At 43.1% G+C, this 16,995-nt stretch overlaps 1 protein-coding gene across 3 annotated transcripts in view; it reads right to left on the bottom strand.

The window, feature by feature from the left end:
* PINX1 (PIN2 (TERF1) interacting telomerase inhibitor 1) overlaps positions 1 to 14,249 on the bottom strand; it is a 74,925-nt gene extending 60,676 nt beyond the window's left edge. The window contains exons 1-5 of one of the 3 annotated variants that reach the window (XM_055288477.2): positions 14,076 to 14,249; positions 9,007 to 9,116; positions 7,436 to 7,528; positions 5,906 to 5,984; positions 417 to 509 (exon numbers count right to left, since the gene is read on the bottom strand). In XM_055288477.2, the coding sequence (XP_055144452.2) occupies positions 417 to 509; positions 5,906 to 5,984; positions 7,436 to 7,528; positions 9,007 to 9,116; positions 14,076 to 14,094 (394 nt within the window). In that variant the 5' untranslated portion in view covers positions 14,095 to 14,249. Of the gene's footprint in view, positions 1 to 416; positions 510 to 5,905; positions 5,985 to 7,435; positions 7,529 to 9,006; positions 9,117 to 11,723 lie in introns of all 3 variants that reach the window. The other 2 variants (XM_055288468.2, XM_063613577.1) reach the window with 2 other exon arrangements.
* Positions 14,250 to 16,995: the final 2,746 nt, after the last annotated feature.

The following is a 16,995-nucleotide window of genomic DNA, read 5'->3' as shown; positions in this document are numbered from 1 at the left end:
ATAGAGCATAATTCTCTAACCTGGCATACTAAGAGCTATTTAACACCAACATTCAGCTGTGAAAAAACACCATGCAGCTAAAAATGTTGGGCAAGAAATTAAAATTATTTTCTGACCTAGCTACATAAAGTCCCTTTTTCCTCTAAATATAAGCTGATTCCATTTTTTAGCTCAGCCACAGGACTTGCTCACAGTCTAAAGCCTAATCTGGGTCCCATCTCAGATCTCCTAGATCTGAATTCTAACAAGATCCTCAGGCACACCACAGTCAATGCGAAGACTCCAGCACTGTTTCACAGCAATGCAGTCGGGCTGTCGATAAAGCATGAAGTCACTACTGGCCAAGAGCTAAAATGCTTCAAGCACCTCAGGACAAACACATAGATTTCAACAAGTAAAGAAACGCTTAGTCTTACCTTTTGTGAATTTCATATAGTGAACACGGTTTTTGGAGATTTTGGACTTTTCCTCAAGGCTAAAAGATTTCTTTTCTTTCTTGTCTGAGGAATCTTTAAAAAAGATGAAAAAAATACATTAAAGTCTTTGTAATCCAATCTCATTTATTCTCCTAACAGTGGATAGTCTTAAAAGAAAATTTTAGGAGCCCTATCATTTATGATTGAAATCTTTCATTCATTTGCTCTGCAACAGCACCCTTCTGCTGTTTTCTTTCTGTTTTCTTTCTACGGGTCAAATGATTAGAAATATTTCCTTAATTTGCATACTATGGATCAGGCCAGGCTGCCCTCCAGAAATTTAGAAAATCTTTGAGGAAGAAATGAAAACTTGTGTTCACACAAAAACCTACACACAAATGTTCATATGAGCCTTATTCATCATAGCAAAATACCAAAAATCACCCCCAAGTCCTTCAACGTGTGAATGCATGAACAGCTGAGCAACCCCTGGGCCATCCTTACAGTGGAATACCACTCCACAGTGAAGAGGGGCGGCCGCTGCCACCGCAACGGCCAGGACAAACTCCAGGGCATTGTGCTTAGTCAAACAAGTCCATCTACAAACACAACATATGACTCCATCTACAGAACATTCTTGACATGACAAAACTATAGACAGAGAGGACAGATGAATGGTTTCCAGGGGACAAGGATGAAGGTACAGTGGGTACAAATACAAAGATGACGCATGGAGGTTGCTGTGCCATGGTGGCCAATCCTATATCTTCACCATTGTGGTTGCTGCATGAATCTGCACTTGTGATAAAATTGCACAGAACCATACACCCATGTACAAATGAATGGAGACCAAAAAAAAACGATGAAAACTGGCTAAGGTTGGTGGTGCAGTTAACAGTAACACCAAGTGTCAACTTCCCGGTTTCGAAAAGCCACAGCAATGTAATGTCTCTCCGCCCTGGGAGAATAGAGGGAAAGACATTCAGGACTCTCTGTATTATTTTGCGAATTCCTACAAGCCTGTAATTATTTCAAAATAAAAATTCCTTTAAAAAGTGAATAAAGGTAAGACAGGTTAAATGATCATCTAAATACAGATCAGAGATGACGATTAGGTGACGCGTGACGGAGCAGCACTGGCTCTGAGCCACCTTTTCAGGGTTTCGGGAAGGACAACTGGAAGGCCAAAAGGAGCAGGAACACACCACTGAGGAAGACATCCGAGTGGGAACGCCTCTGACAGAAAGAAAAATGTGAGACAGAAAGTAGTCCCTTGCCTGAAATATCACAGCAGGTTGATCTGGGGTTAGATTCAATTATAAATTAGCTAGCCACCTGCATTCTCTCACCTGTATCTGCTTGTCAAGTTCAGACAGAAGAGCGCCACAGAAACGATCACGGGTAGAAGAGAGACTAAATTTTCCTATAGTTTTAAGAACATTCAGATATGAGGTTAGAGAAATTGGAAAAAAAGCAGCCAGGCGCGGTGGTTCATGCCTGTAATCCCAGCACTTTGGGAGGCCGCGGCAGGCAGATCATGAGGTCAGGAGATCGAGACCATCTTGGCTAACATGGTGAAACCCCATCTCTACTAAAAATACAAAAAAAAAATTAGCCGGGCGTGGTGGCGGGCGCCTGTAGTCCCAGCTACTCAGGAGGCTGTGGCAGGAGAATGGCGTGAACCCGGGAGGCGGAGCTTGCAGTGAGCCGAGATCACGCCACTGCACTCCAGCCTGGGTGACAGAGCAAGACTCCATCTCAAAAAAAAAAAAAAAAAAAAATCCAACAAACCAACCTTCTTGAGAGTATATAAAAGAAATTGGAGAAAGAGAAACTCTCACCCTGATAATGGAGCGAAACAAGCACGTGTCCATTCAACATGTGACTGCACTGCAGTCCCTCCCAGGAGTCACTTATTTCAAAGGTACAGTTCCCTATGGGAACTATACAGCAGGCTCAGAAGAACATGAAGGCAGATGTTCCACACTCGAGGCAAAGCCCAGCATGGGTTCATCATTTCCACAAGCTGAAACATTCTCTTTTGCAGCCACTTCCTAGGGACACCTCGGATTTTCTTGCAAAGACATCCCACTAGTAAACTCTTTTCTTTTGCACTTCATATGGCACATAACATTTTCAATGCTGATGTTCCAATCACAAATCACAGAGGAAGTTATCAGCTTAAAGTGGCTCCTACTGACTGCAAGTGTATGAGGGACGACGTGCTGAACTGGAGGCTTTCCATGAATTCTTGGATTTCCTTCCCACAGCCACTCCATAAGAGAGCTGCTGTGATGCCTGAACTCACTACAGCGGACGACACTGATAAGGCACACCCAGGAAGCCGCTGTGATGGGACCGAAGCCCAGGCAGACATGACTGAGAGGCCACATCCTGAACCACCACACTGTGCCCTCACAGAGCAGCTCTCAGGCTTGAGAGGACAGAAGAATCACCTGGGGAGCATCTCTACCTTCTCAGTATGCAGGTATCAAGAAGGATGCGTGAGCACCGCCAGGCCTTGAGGAATCACTTTCTATTTGTTCACCTGCACTTGTGCCTGAAACTGCTCGGAGTCTGAGTTATGTGCCAATCTGGCCGTTCTTTCCCAGGTGCCCCCTCCCACTTTACAAAGGAAAGGCACAACTTTCCTCTTACCGGGATCAATGAGGGAAAAGGCACAATACTGTTCTCAAAGCAGCAATCAAAGCAGCTGGCCCAGCCCCCACACCCCTACACCAACCCAGCTCATCAGGAGGTGCACTGCCAAAGAAATGTGTTTAATAAGCATTCATTAAAATTTATAACAAATCTGCTAATTTTATTAACTGTAATCTACCAATCATGAGGGCGGATGCAGTGGCTCACGCCTGTAACCCCAACACCTTGAGAGGCTGAGGTGGGTGGATCACGAGGTCAGGAGTTGGAGACCAGCCTGACCAACATGGTGAAACCCCGTCTCTACTAAAAATACAAAAATTAGCCAGGCGTGGTGGCGTGTGCCTGTAATCCCTGCTACTCAGGAGGCTGAGGCAGGAGAATCACTTGAACCCGGGAGGCAGAGGTTGCAGTAAGCCAAGATTGTGCCACTGCACTCCAGCCTGGGCGACAGAGCAAGACTCCATCTCAAAAAAAAAAAAAACAACAAAAAAAAAAAAAAAGAGAGAGAGAAAATAAAACCCTAGATTCCTTATGAAATCCTTCAGAGTAAAGTAAATTTTCTGGCCTTAATCGTGGTTTATGGCTCTAGATTTGCCAGCCACACTATCAGGAGGCTTACGGTGCTGAGTATCTCTGCTTGCTTTTCTTAGACGTTATAACGCATTTAGTCCTCACAACAACCTTCCAAGGATAATACTACTGCTTCCATTTGACCAAAGAGGAAATCAAGGTACAGCCATGTTCAGCAATTTACCGAAGGTCATACAAATGAAAAGTCAGACCAGGATTAAAATCCAGGCAGTCTAACTCTGGTGTTGGTCTCTAAACCACTGCATTCTATTTAATCTCCAAGTTTTATATGGTCATGCTTACATTCCTTTTTTTTTTGGAGATGGAGTCTCACTGTTGTTGCCCAGGCTGGAGCACAATGGCGTGATCTCGCCTCACCACAGTCTCTGCCTCCCAGGTTCAAGCGATTCTCCTACCTCAGCCTCCAAGTAGCTGGGACTACAGGCATGCACCACCACGCCCAGCTAATTTTGTATTTTTAGTAGAGACAGGGTTTCTCCATGTTGGTCAAGCTGGTCTCAAACTCCTGACCTCAGGTGATCCACCCGCCTCAGCCACCCAAAGTGCTGGGATTACACTGTGCCCAGCCAAGCTTACACTCTTATCTGTAGTTCTACTAAGTTCAACTGTGATCGTAAATATCAAGATGTTTTCTGTGTATAATTGGTAAGGAATAGTGTCCTTGAACTTTACTACTTCAAAGATCCTGCATTGCCTAATATGAGTCACTCTGTATTTTCAGAAAACATTTTCCTTATCTTTTTCTTCTGCTAATAAATTATTGCCCTTCATATTAGGACCACACACAGAACTGTCAGGGTATTTTAAAACCACGATCCCATGGATAAGGAAAACTGTCCAAGATATACATTCCAACAAAAAGTCCAATCTGGTTAGAAAAAATGCCAACAAAGCACCTTTCCCTTCATGCTGCTGGCCTCACTTCTACACACAGCAGTGCAATACACCTTCCTGTGGTTAGATGTGTGCTTTTACCAGGTAATAACCAGCATATTCTGATAGCTACCTCCAAGCAGGACTGTGTCTTATACCTCTGCAGATCCTCACACCTAAAGTAGTACCCAGCACACAGCTCAATAAGTATTTGCTGAACTCAAGTCTAATTCATTATTTCACTCCACAAAATTATCTTTCAATCTACCAAATATCTTTTGATTATTCACACATGATACACAAGGAATAGACTGTTTATAAACTAGAATGTTTATAAAAAGGCTTGCAAATTACAACAAAATCCAATTAAAAACGGGCAAAGTACTTATACATTTCTTCAAAGAAGATATAAAAATGGCCAATAAGCAGAAGAAAGGATGCTTAACAACAGTCATTAGGGAAATGGAAATCCAAATCACAATGAGACATCATCTCACACCCATTAGGATGGCTATCATCAAAAATATAAAAGATAATTACTGGCGAGGATATGGAGAAATTGGAACTCTTATGCACTGTTGACGTAGCCACTACAGAAAACAGTATGGCAGCTCCCCAAAAAGTTAATGATCCGGCAATCCACTCCCGAGCATTACCCAAAGGAAAGCAAATCAGCATGTTGCAGAGGTACCAGTAAACCCATGTTCACTGAAGCACTATTCACAACAGCCACAATATGGAATCAACCTAAGTGTCCACCAACACATGAACGGGGAAACATGTGGTGCATACACACCACGGAATACTATTTACCCTTACGAAAGAATGAGAGTTTTTCATTTGAGGCAACATGGGTGAGCTTGGAGAACATTAAGTGAAATAACCCAGGCACAAATAAATATCGCATATTCTCCTTCATATGGAAAAGCTAAAAGAGTTCAGCTCATAAAAGTAGATAGCAGAATAGTGGTTACTAGAGCTGCATAAGGAGAATGGCTAGGTAGGAACAGCTAAAGATTGGCTAATGGATGTAAAAGTCCCACTAGGTAAGAGGAAAAAGCTCTAGTGTTCTATAGCACTGTAGGGTGACTATAGTAAATAATATTTTATTTTATATTTTCAAATAGCTAGAAAAACAGATTTTAAATGCTCCCAACACAAATAATGTCTGAAGTGACATATATGCTAATTACGTTGATGAACATAACACATGTGTACATTACAAACTGTGCACGGGTATTGACATATCACACTAAACTCAATAAATATGTGTAATTCTGTGTCAATTACAAATAATAAAAGCAAAAAACAAAAAGTAGATAAACATATTTTCATTGAGAACTTATGTCATCTGATTTCCCTACCTGTGGTTTCCTGCCCATGGCAAGTGTTCAGTTCGGCCAGAAGCTGGTTAAAATCATCCTGATGGGCAATCCAGTTGTCCTGAAAATATCAAAGAAATGAAACAGAGGTAAGCCTGTAGTTTACCTACACTGACTGAGATGATACATTTTGGAATTAAGAAAATCCAGTGGTTAATTAAGAAATTTTAAGTGTTCCATCAAAATACTATTTGATAAATTTAAGTGGATTTAAGAAATAATATAAAGTTAAAATGCTCTTTATCCAGTTCAATATTTAAAAGGGACTTCCTGGAAGCTTAAGGCCTGATTTCAAATGTGAATGAGTTATCGATCACGTCAATTTATAGTAAATAATCAACAGGCAACCTGTGTGCTAAATGTTAAAGTAAAACATAATGAAATTACTATTTTTTTCTCACTAGGGGAAATTCCATAGTTCAAAGGACAAGAGCCACGAGGGACATAGAAATGCTCTTCTTTGCTCAGTAGCATTAAAATCTTCTAATGACTTGCATCAACTCCAATTTTACAGAACTCTGAGGAAGGGGAGGAGGAAGGACCTTAAGTCCCCTGAATGGATGAGTTCCCATTTGTAAGGTGGTTACCTAATAAGTTTATTATAAAAAAATGAACCTGGCTTTTCTAAGAGAATGAAGATCTCCCAAACCAGTGGGAAGCAGGGTTTCAATGTAGGAATCTGCCTTACTCACATTCTTACGCATTTTTAAGAACGCCTAAGGTTGGCCGGGCGCGGTGGCTCACGCTTGTAATCCCAGCACTTTGGGAGGCCGAGGCGGGCGGATCACGAGGTCAGGAGATCGAGACCACGGTGAAACCCCGTCTCTACTAAAAATACAAAAAAATTAGCCGGGCGTGGTGGCGGATGCCTGTAGTCCCAGCTACTCGGAGAGGCTGAGGCAGGAGAATGGCGTGAACCCAGGAGGCGGAGCTTGCAGTGAGCCGAGACTGCGCCACTGCACTCCAGCCTGGGTGACAGAGCGAGACTCCGTCTCAAAAAAAAAAAAAAAAAAGAACGCTTAAGGTAAAGGAATATGGAATAGGTTAACAGGGCAATGCTTCTTCTAGGAAAATAAGTATATCTGTGTTATCTATCCCTCAACAACTACATTTGAAATCAACCCTATATAAACTCTTTCTTTAGTGGCTAAAAATTTTAGCTCCGCCAATCCACTACTCAGAGATACGGAACTAACCAAAGTAATTCAATTTACCTAAACTAATTTCCCAGATTTCCTACCAGATTCTGTTGGCTGCAAAAACTTAGAAACAAAACTTTTTAGTTTAGATCCTTTCCAAAAGGGAACAATGATACTAAAAATGAAAAGCGCGGTAGGCCACTGACTCTGAATTACAGTGCCACGCATTCAAAGCGTCAGTGTTCAAGAGGAAACGTGAATAAAAAGAAGTGCTGCACCAACGGTCAGAAGCAGACGAACCAATCAACTTTCAGATTTACAAGACTGAAGCCAATTATGCAAAGACACCCAGGAGGCACACACTGCTGCTCACTTCATTATTGATGGTAGCTCCGAGTCCCAGGTGGTTATTTTTCACTTGAACTTTAATATGATCTGTGGCTCCTTGCTCCTGAGCCCCTAAACCCTGTGGAGATTAAACACAGAGAGTTAGAACATGCCTCTCACTGATACGCAGAAGCAGAGCACTGCTACAAAACTCACAGATGCCTATGGCAGGTGTTCCGAGTAGATGATTCTCTCCATTAAATACTTTCACAAAGCAACACGGGGGACGACTCTAAGTCCTCTGCATCAATTAGCACTCATCTGTAAGATTTTCCAGGTAAGGGAAGATCAAGTGCAAAGACCGGAAGGTGGGAAAAAACTCAATGTACTGGGAAACCTCAGAGGCACCCACGGTGGCTTCTGCAAATGAAGGAATGAAGGAAATGGGATGACGGAGGGGCTAGATCTCACATAACCTACGGGAGGAATTTGGATTTTAAAGACAATGGAAAACCACTGGTCTTTTAAGAATGACATGATCTAATTTCCATATTTTAAAAGATCGTTCTGGCTGCTGTACAGCAAGTGGGCCAGAGGAGAAAAAGGAGGGAGGGAGGGAGGCAGCTGAGAGTCTGAGGAGTCAGTGAGTGCAAGTGATGACAGTGGCTAAAGCAGGGCTCTGCCCTGCATGGAGAAGAGACGACTGGGGTGCGGGAGGCTGGAGAAGAATGACGACTGGGGCTGCGGGATGCGAGAGGGCGGAGGAACCAAGCATGACTCTCAGGTTTCTGGTTTGTAAAAGAGGCAGACGGTACCATGTATGAAAAATGGGGAAAACCTGGGAAAAACATATTTGGGGGAATCAAAAGTTTTACAATAGAAATGATACCCTTGAAATGCTTACTCAAGTGGAAATATCAAGTAGGCTATTGAATTTATAAATCTAGAGCTCAGAGGACAGAACTGGACTCGATATAGAAAAATGACAGTTCCCAGACTTTAGCTAATTCAAAGTGTGGCACAGGAATGAATGAGATCACCGCAGCAGAGTGCAAAAAAGGGGCCTGAGGTTGAGCCTCAAGGAGCTCTAATAATCAAAAGTCTACAGAAAGAACAGACAGCAACACATTTAGGAGTGGCAAGTGAGGTTAAAAGAAGAGCAGAAGAGACAATAGTACTGTGGAGGCCAAGACAGAAGTATTTCAAGGAGTAGTCAATTACATCCAGCACTGCTGAGGAGTTAAGTAATGTGAGAACAAAACAAGGGCCCACTGATTTGGCACTGAGAGATTGCTAAAGACCTCAACAAGAACCATTTAAGTACAGAGATATCAGCAGAAGCTCTACTGGAGTCAAGAACAAATGGAAAGGGAAAAAGCGTGTAGCCTAGTTGCAATGTCTATGAAAGATGCTAACCATGGCAGCTTAAATGATAGAGTTGACACTTATGTCCAATCCTAATGTATCATCATAAGGTCCCAACAATTTCTGATTTGGGATCAAAATCACTTACTGATCCAAAGCATAAGTTTCTTCCAGTCTCCTAATAAGGAAGTTTTCCCCTAATTTCTAATCTCTTTTCATAGCTCAGATTTTTTCTGCTTTTTTCCAAAATACCTTTCCTTTAGACCACCCCATCTTCTCTAGCATCCGCTGGCCAAACTTGGAATCGTCATTACTCCAGGCAGTGTTCTGAGGATCCACAGCCCACTTCTGCTTCCGCCGACCTGTAAATGAAAAATCATTATCATTAGCAATGCACCACTACCTTTCAGACCTGGAAAATACCACACAAACATACACATGCATAACTCTGTGTATTTTATGTATGTATGTAAAATATGAGATACATTATAATACAGAAATTCATTTAACACTCAAGAGAATGTTAACAGACTGGATCATTTATCCTGATTTCCCTAATAAATGTATATTCTAGACATGTACGTTGACCTCTTAAGATTAAAATTGAAATGTTCCCTCATAATGTGGCAAAGCAAATCCTCAATATACTACAGCTGGGCCTTCCATACTCCGCCATCAGCACAACTAAAAGCACCTGTGGACACCAGCGTCCTCATCACCATCAGCAGTAGTAGCAGCAGCATTACAGCTTCCACTGCCATGCGTTACTACATACAAAAGAATATGCAATACCAAGGATGCACTTAAAATGGCAAAGGCCAATTATTCAACCTGAGATCTGCTCCAAACGCTGTACATAATAAAGACTGAATTTTCACAGTAACCCAACGAGTGTGGATAGTACCATCGTCACTGGCAGATATGAAAATGTGAGGCTTAAGAGAAAGAAATTTGCCCAACATCCCCAAGCAAAAACCAGACTCTTTAAACCAACCTTGGTCCTACTGACTTCAAAGCTTATATTCTTAATCCACAACATACAATAGTCATTACCCTCTTGGGGAGAGTCAACTGTACCCTCCAGACGTGTGACCTACAGATAATAACAATCCCATCCCTCTCACTGAGATGCCCTGAAGCCCTCTGACCCCTCTTTGAACTTCTAGAATAACTTATCTGTTTCTTAACATCCACTGTATTAGGGATATTGATATCCACCTTTCGGGTCTCCCATTAGACCATCATCTCATTAGGGCTCACATTCATGTCTTTTTTCTGAGGCTTCATTGCAAGAAGTAAAAAAATCACCGTGCCCACAGCAGGCACTCAATATGTGAATGAAATAAATGATAAAAAAGAATGGAAAGAGGGAAGAAAGGAGGAAAGAAGAGGGAGAGGAAAAAAGGAACGAAGGAGTACAAATGAATTAAGGGAACTGCTTTGAATCTCATCAAAGCAACTTTTTAAAATGCATATAAATTACTGATCGTTATGAACTCGAGTTTATCACTGTAGTTTTAAGGAAAATTATGGCAAAAATAAAGAACTCCAAAGGTTCAAAGAACAAGAATATGAAACCCAAAAGCAGACTGTGGCCAAATGAGAAATTTGGAGGTGTCATTATCATTTATCTGCCACATCAATATAAGCACATTTTCTCACCATCAACACAACCCCTCCTACCTTGCCCATCTCATCACATAATTTAAAAATAACATGACCCCCTGTCAAAGGGGCTCACTGTGCCACGCATAAAATCAATAGAGGCCCGTAACTATGCACACTCCAGCAAAAATAGGAAACCCTTTACAAATACACAGGCAGAAAAAAGGCCCTTAACAAAGCAAAACATGTTGGGCTCGTATTTGTAGTGTTTTGTAGAAAAAAAAAGGTGACCTAAAAATGTTCCATCTAAATTACCACTTTACTTATCTTGGCAAATACTCAGCATAACACTGCCTCTGCTAATGAACAACACACCAGAGAGAAGCCTGTTAGCCAGTATTCTATATGCAAGCTGGCATCAGTGTGTCAGAGTTCATGTGTCTGTGCAGTGCTTGCCAGGGGTCTTTGACTAGGGCTTGTATGAAGGAGATAGTTTTGAGAATAAGCTCACACTCTGCAATAAGAACTGCACACGCTTCATATTACATACTTATATAAAATAAACTATAATGCCTACACAAGAGATTAGCTATTCAAAGTCAGTTCCTGTCTCCTGGTGAAATGGCAGTTAGCTTCAATCAATGGGATCACACCAGTGTTTCCAAACAAGGATGTTGAGCTGGGGGGCGGGGGCAATTTCCCATTGAAAACGAGTAACACTGGGTTAAACTAAATTTAATATTGAAGAATCTCCCGGGAACTTTCCTACGCAAATGTGCAGATCCTCTTAGAGGAGGCCACAGCACACCTGCCATGCTTCCCAGACTTACTTGACCAGAACCCTGCTTCCCTGAAATATTTCCCGGCTCTAATGTCACCCAGGTTTCCAGGTGTGGAAAATCATGGTAAGGAAAAGACTGCCTCTGAGCTCTTCCAATTGGATCACCTTTTACATGTCCTTTGTAATTCTCATGCCACGGTCTGTTCTGTGCTCAGATCTCAGCTTTGTTCACTAATACAGCAGGCCTGACTGCTATTCTTTGAAAGCCCTGTTTATAACAGGGAACCCAAGGCTTCCCACCATTCGCAGAACTGGTAAGAGCGGCTCATTGTGCCTGTCTATGCAAATAATACAGTTTATGCTGAACGCCTGCTTTCCTTCTGGGAGCCTGGAATTTTGGTGCCTCCCAGGTAGAGGGTGTCTATGTGACCAGCCCCCAGGAAATCCCTGGCACCGAATCTCTCACTAGCTTCCCTGGTGGGCAACATTCCACATTTGCTCTCAGAACTCACTACTGGAGGAATTAAGCGTGTCATGTGTGACTCCCTGGGGGAGGGCTCTGGAAGCTTGACGCCTGGCTTACCCTGGACTTTGCCCGCATGCATCTTTTCCTTCTGCCAGCTTTGCTCTGCATCCTTTTGCTGTAATAAATCTTAGCAGTCAGTGCGACTATACGCTGAGTCCTGTGCCTGAATCCCCCAGCACATCACTGAATCTGGGGATGATCTTGGGGACCCTTGACACCATCTGGAACAGCAGTGTTTACAGCATGGCGCTGGGCCTCAGGTAGAATGCCCCGAATCTGCAGAATCACTATTTGGGATGTATTTAACCATCCTCTAGCAGGTACGCCTGTGTGGAGATCTAACTGTAAATGGGTCTGTTGGGATACTTTTGGGGCAAATCCAATAAAAACCATCCACACAACAGCTCAATACCACATGACTTATGCTAGGATCCCATTTACTCTGAAGGGCGTGTTGAGTCCCAAGAGCCAGGGGCAGAAGTTTTAAACAATCTCTCAAAGTTCAGAGGTTGATCAGAAGGAGAGAATTGTTACACTAAATTAAATTTGCCCTGAGGAGGCCTCCGTACTTGAGTCCTTACATAAGGAACTACAACCTACGTTAGAACTTAAAGGAAGCGAAAGCCTATCGTAGGAGTATACTCTTGTAACATATAACTGAGTCTCAGTCCATTACAGCAGCCGAGCTTCAATCACAGGCAGCCAGCTGATTCAAATAGGCAAATCAGAGCGGTAACCCTAACCAAGTTGTCTCTGTACCTAACTTCCGTTTACGGTCCATAAATATTGCCTGACCTCATAGCAGGCTGTAGTTCTTAGAACCTGTTCTAGTTCTGAAGCCTGCCCAATTCTTGAATCATTCTTTGCTCAGTCAAACTCTGTGTAATTTGTCTAAGGTTTTTCTTCTTAACAACATCAATCCTAAGTATCTAATTACAGAAGATGCTATATCCATTTAGCAAATTATGAAAAAGAAAACACAAAAATATTACATATTATAATGACAAGGATTTGACAATTCGGAATAACGTTGGGGAAAACTGAAAACATCCTCTTGAAATCATGTAATCTGAATTACTGATGTCTACAAATAGCATTGTACATCTCTATACTTCAGACTTTTCAATCTATGTTCACGTTCACCATCTCATTGATTTAAAGCCACCTAGGGATAAACATAGTGAAAGATTTTAGTGGCCTCACAAACACTGATCAAAGGAACAGACATAAATGAATAGCAGAACTAGGGCCAAAGTCGCCAAGTGCATGCTGAATTAGGCAAACACCAAAGAATACGAAAATCAGAAGAGATCTTAGCTATCTAGGCTCAAACCCGACTCCTCATTTTTTTACTGGTGAAAAAACAGAACCCACGGGTTCAGTCTAAAACATACTCATTTCTATGGGTCTCTGCTGGTCTGACTGGCAAGAATATAAAGATACAGAGACAACTGGATCAATTTTGCCATTTTCTAGCTCAGTGACTAGAGGCAAATTATTTTCCTTTGAACGTCAATTTCTGCCCCTGTAAAATCGGGATGGTGCCTGACCCATTTCGTTTTGCGCTCCTAGTCCTCCATCCTCTTAGAAAAGAGAGTGCTAACAGCATTTATTTCACAAAATCCCTGTGCTGGTCTGGTTGATCTGTTAAATAAGCTGTTTCTGTTCTTTCCTCACTATACAACCCGCCAAGAAGGACCCGCTTTTCAGGATCAAACCATGACTGCCATCTGGTGGCAAGCGACCTTAGCTACAGGTACAATTGAGAAGTTCAGCAGCCTCTCCAGAGACAGGGGTTTTCACCGACTCCACAAAGTGAAGGTAAATGTCAAAGGTAAACAGGCAGGACGGGGCGCTGTGGCCAACTAACAAGGTCAAAAACGCCAGTCTCACTTAGAATTACTCATTAGCCCTGCACTCCCCTGCTAAGTGGCTGACGTCCCATATTTGAGACTTCTAACTCCTTTGATTTTTCTTTTTCTGGGTCCAAGACATCTTGGACAATGTCATTACAGTTTGAAGTGATCCATCTGCTCAGTCTTCTCTTTTTAACCTGAGGAAGCTGAGGTCCGGGGGAGTGAAGCAACCAGTCCGGGTCCCCACAAAAGGCGGCGGCGGGGCCAGTCCCAGGACCCGGTGTTCTGACCCACTTCGCGCGCGCCCCAGAGTGATTCTGAGGACGGCGTCTCCAAGAGACACTCGCGGTCCTTCGCACTACCAGATCTGCGGACAACTTTCGGGGAGCTCTACGGCGAGCAGGACAATCATAGCCGGGCTCGGCTCCCCGGTCCCCCGACCCCATGCGCTAGGCGCGCAGGGAACCCGAGCTCCCAGGCACTCGGGGCTGCCGTGCGTCACCCGGCATCTTCACCAACGCGCCCGGGTCGGGCCTCCGCTTCCGACACTCACGCTCAGCCAGCATAGACATGTCGGAGAACCTGTGATACCGCGGCCTCTGGACCTGGGTGACTGCGGCCACTGAGCGGGCAGGAAACGCCAGGAGAATCAAAACGTGTGTTAACTCCCTCGCCGGCGTAGTGCAGCGGACGGGGCGCGTGCTGGTGACGTCAGTGGTGCGCGACTCGCTCCTCTAGCACGCGGCGGCGAGGGGGCGGAGCAGGGCGGAGCAACCTGGGGCGGTGACCGGACAGGGACTGAGGGGGCGGTGGCCTCCCTGCGGGAGGTGGAGAAAGGAGTACGTATTCGCTCATTGGCTAGAGGGAGTGTGCGTACTAAGTGATTGATGTGAGTAAAGCCCGCCTGGGCGTGTCTGCCACGGAGCATGCGCTCACGTGGGTCTCCATCAGGAAGCCTTAGGTGCCGGCAAGGAGGGTAGTGGAAAGATGTGACCTGCCCTCAAGCAGCTCAGCCTCACGGGGAAAAGAAATGTGTAAAGAGCTGTGGGGTAGAGGGAAGGGGGAGGGATAGCATTAGGAGATATACCTAATGCTAAATGACGAGTTAATGGGTGCAGCACACCAACATGACACATGTATACATATGTAACAAACCTGCACATTGTGCACATGTACCCTAAAACTTAAAGTATAATAATAATAATAATAAAAAGAAATGTGTAAAGAGCTGAACTTAGAGTCATCGATGTTGTATGGACAAAGAGTTTGAAAAACTTGGCTGGAGGGGTGGTCTTTGCACTGTAATGTCCCATCTCTTCCTCATACCCTACCTCTGCTTTCTGAGATAGATAAACAAATGGATGATAGATAGATAGATAGATAGATAGATAGATAGATAGATAGATAGACAGATGATAGATACATAGTAGAAAAGATATCAGAAGATAGGTCTGCTATCTATCGGTTTTTCTGTGGGACCCCACAGGTAACTAGTTCTGGGGAAAATGTTATCTCTTTACATAATGGGTTGCCTTCAACAAGGCAAAGGTTTTATTTATTTTCTCCAGCACAGTGCACACACTGGAAGGTTGCCTTTATTATATCCATTTCTGTATTCGTACCAGCACCTCGAAAATAATGTGAGTATGGTAAGGCTCCATAGACGTTTGCGAAATTTAATTAAAGTGTCCCTGTCTCCAGGGGAGTTCTAATAAGCTCCTAGCTATAACACTTTTAAGTATGGTAAAGACATGTTTTTGGACGAGTGACTCTCCAGTAAACTTCAGGTGACAGTGCACACAGAAGCCTTTCCTACATAAAAGGAAGGTAAAAAGAGCACCACTCAGGTGCCAAGAAAAGCAATTGAAGGACTAGATTCTTGTTTACAATTAAATTCTCCCTTTAACTAGGAATCTGGACAAAAAAGGTAAACTCTAGTTTCATAAAAGTTAGAAGAAACACAAAAGGATGCTTATAGCTATCAGTGAATACTCGGTGGGGGCCGGTGAGGGGAGGCAAGTGAATGGAATTTTCCCAGCCAAGGCAGGAAAGCTGTGACATTGTGACATAGGGAACAAGGTTAAAAGTAGGGTATTGGACTCAGGAAGGCAGGATCACAAAAATCTTAGGATAATTAGCAGATCTATTTGATTATGCCAGAGAGAGTGGAAGGTAGTTATATAGAATGGAGAATACTGAATTAGTCGGGAAATCAGAGTTTTTCAAGCACCTCCGGTGTTGGTATGTGATTTCAGAAAGGTAATTTTGTCTCTAAGATGGTCAAGAAGATTGAAGCAGACATTTATGGCCTGTTGCCATTGTTCAGGTGGCAAATGGTTGAATTATCGTTAGATCTTGTGTTACAATGAGGTGTCTCCTGGAAATGCTCAGTTAGAGGCCACAGAGGAATATTGTAGAAGGGACTCTGCCTTTTGATGAATGCAGGATGGTTTCCAAATTTTGTTTCAACCCCAGCATTCTGTATGGCTATGAAATATTAATGGAGATCATCTACTGAAAAAGAATATTATTAAGTTTGTGATTTAAAAAATATTACAGAATCTTGTTTGTATTTTAAATGGCCAGCTGGAGTGGAAATTGCACTTGTTAAAAGAAGGTGATCTAATGTAACCCATTCCATCTTGTCCTTCAGTCTCTTAGCAGACTCCCTTGGGCAATGCTTCACAAACATGACTGTGCATGCCAGTCACCCAGAGATCATGTTAAAATGCGCATCTGGTTCAGCAGGTCTAGGGTGAGTCTAAGATTCTGCCTTTTTTTTTTTTTGAGACAGGGTTTCACTATGTTGCCCATGCTGGAGAGTAATTGTGTGACCATGGCTCACTGCAGCCTCTGCCTCTCTGAGTTAAGCAGTCCTCCCACCTGAGTGTCCTGAGTAGCTATGACTACAGGCATGTGCCACAACATCCAGCTAAATTTTTTTATTTTTATTTTTTGTAGAGACAGGATCTCCCTATGTTTCCCAGGCTGGTCTCAAATTCCTGGGCTAAAGTGGTCCTCCCACCTCAGCTCCCAAAGTTTCAGGATTACAGGTGTGGGCCAGATTCTGCATTTCTAACAAGGTCTAAAGATGTGGGTACCAGTGACCCACAGACCTTTCTTTGCATAACAGTCGATGACATGAGCAAAGGTATGAATGGACTCAAGGGTAAAGTAGGTTCTCTTTTTTTTTTTTCTACACAGGTAGTTGGCTCTCTCAAGTACTTAGTTCTGCTGATGTTGCCAGAAAGCAGCTAAACAATAGATAAACACTCATTAATTTATCTATTTTTTGGCTGCTTTCTGGCCACACCAGCAGAACTAAGTAGTTGGGAGAGACTGTGTGGCCCCCAAAACCTAATATATTTACTGTCTGATCCTTTAAGAAAAATTTCGCTGGCCCCTGAATTAATTTCAAAAACATGATGCTCAGTGGAAGAAGTACATGGTATATGATTCCATTTATATGAAAT

Source organism: Symphalangus syndactylus, chromosome 1, assembly GCF_028878055.3.
Source record: "Symphalangus syndactylus isolate Jambi chromosome 1, NHGRI_mSymSyn1-v2.1_pri, whole genome shotgun sequence".
Taxonomy (NCBI): domain Eukaryota; kingdom Metazoa; phylum Chordata; class Mammalia; order Primates; family Hylobatidae; genus Symphalangus; species Symphalangus syndactylus.
This window is presented reverse-complemented; position numbering and strand designations above follow the sequence as displayed.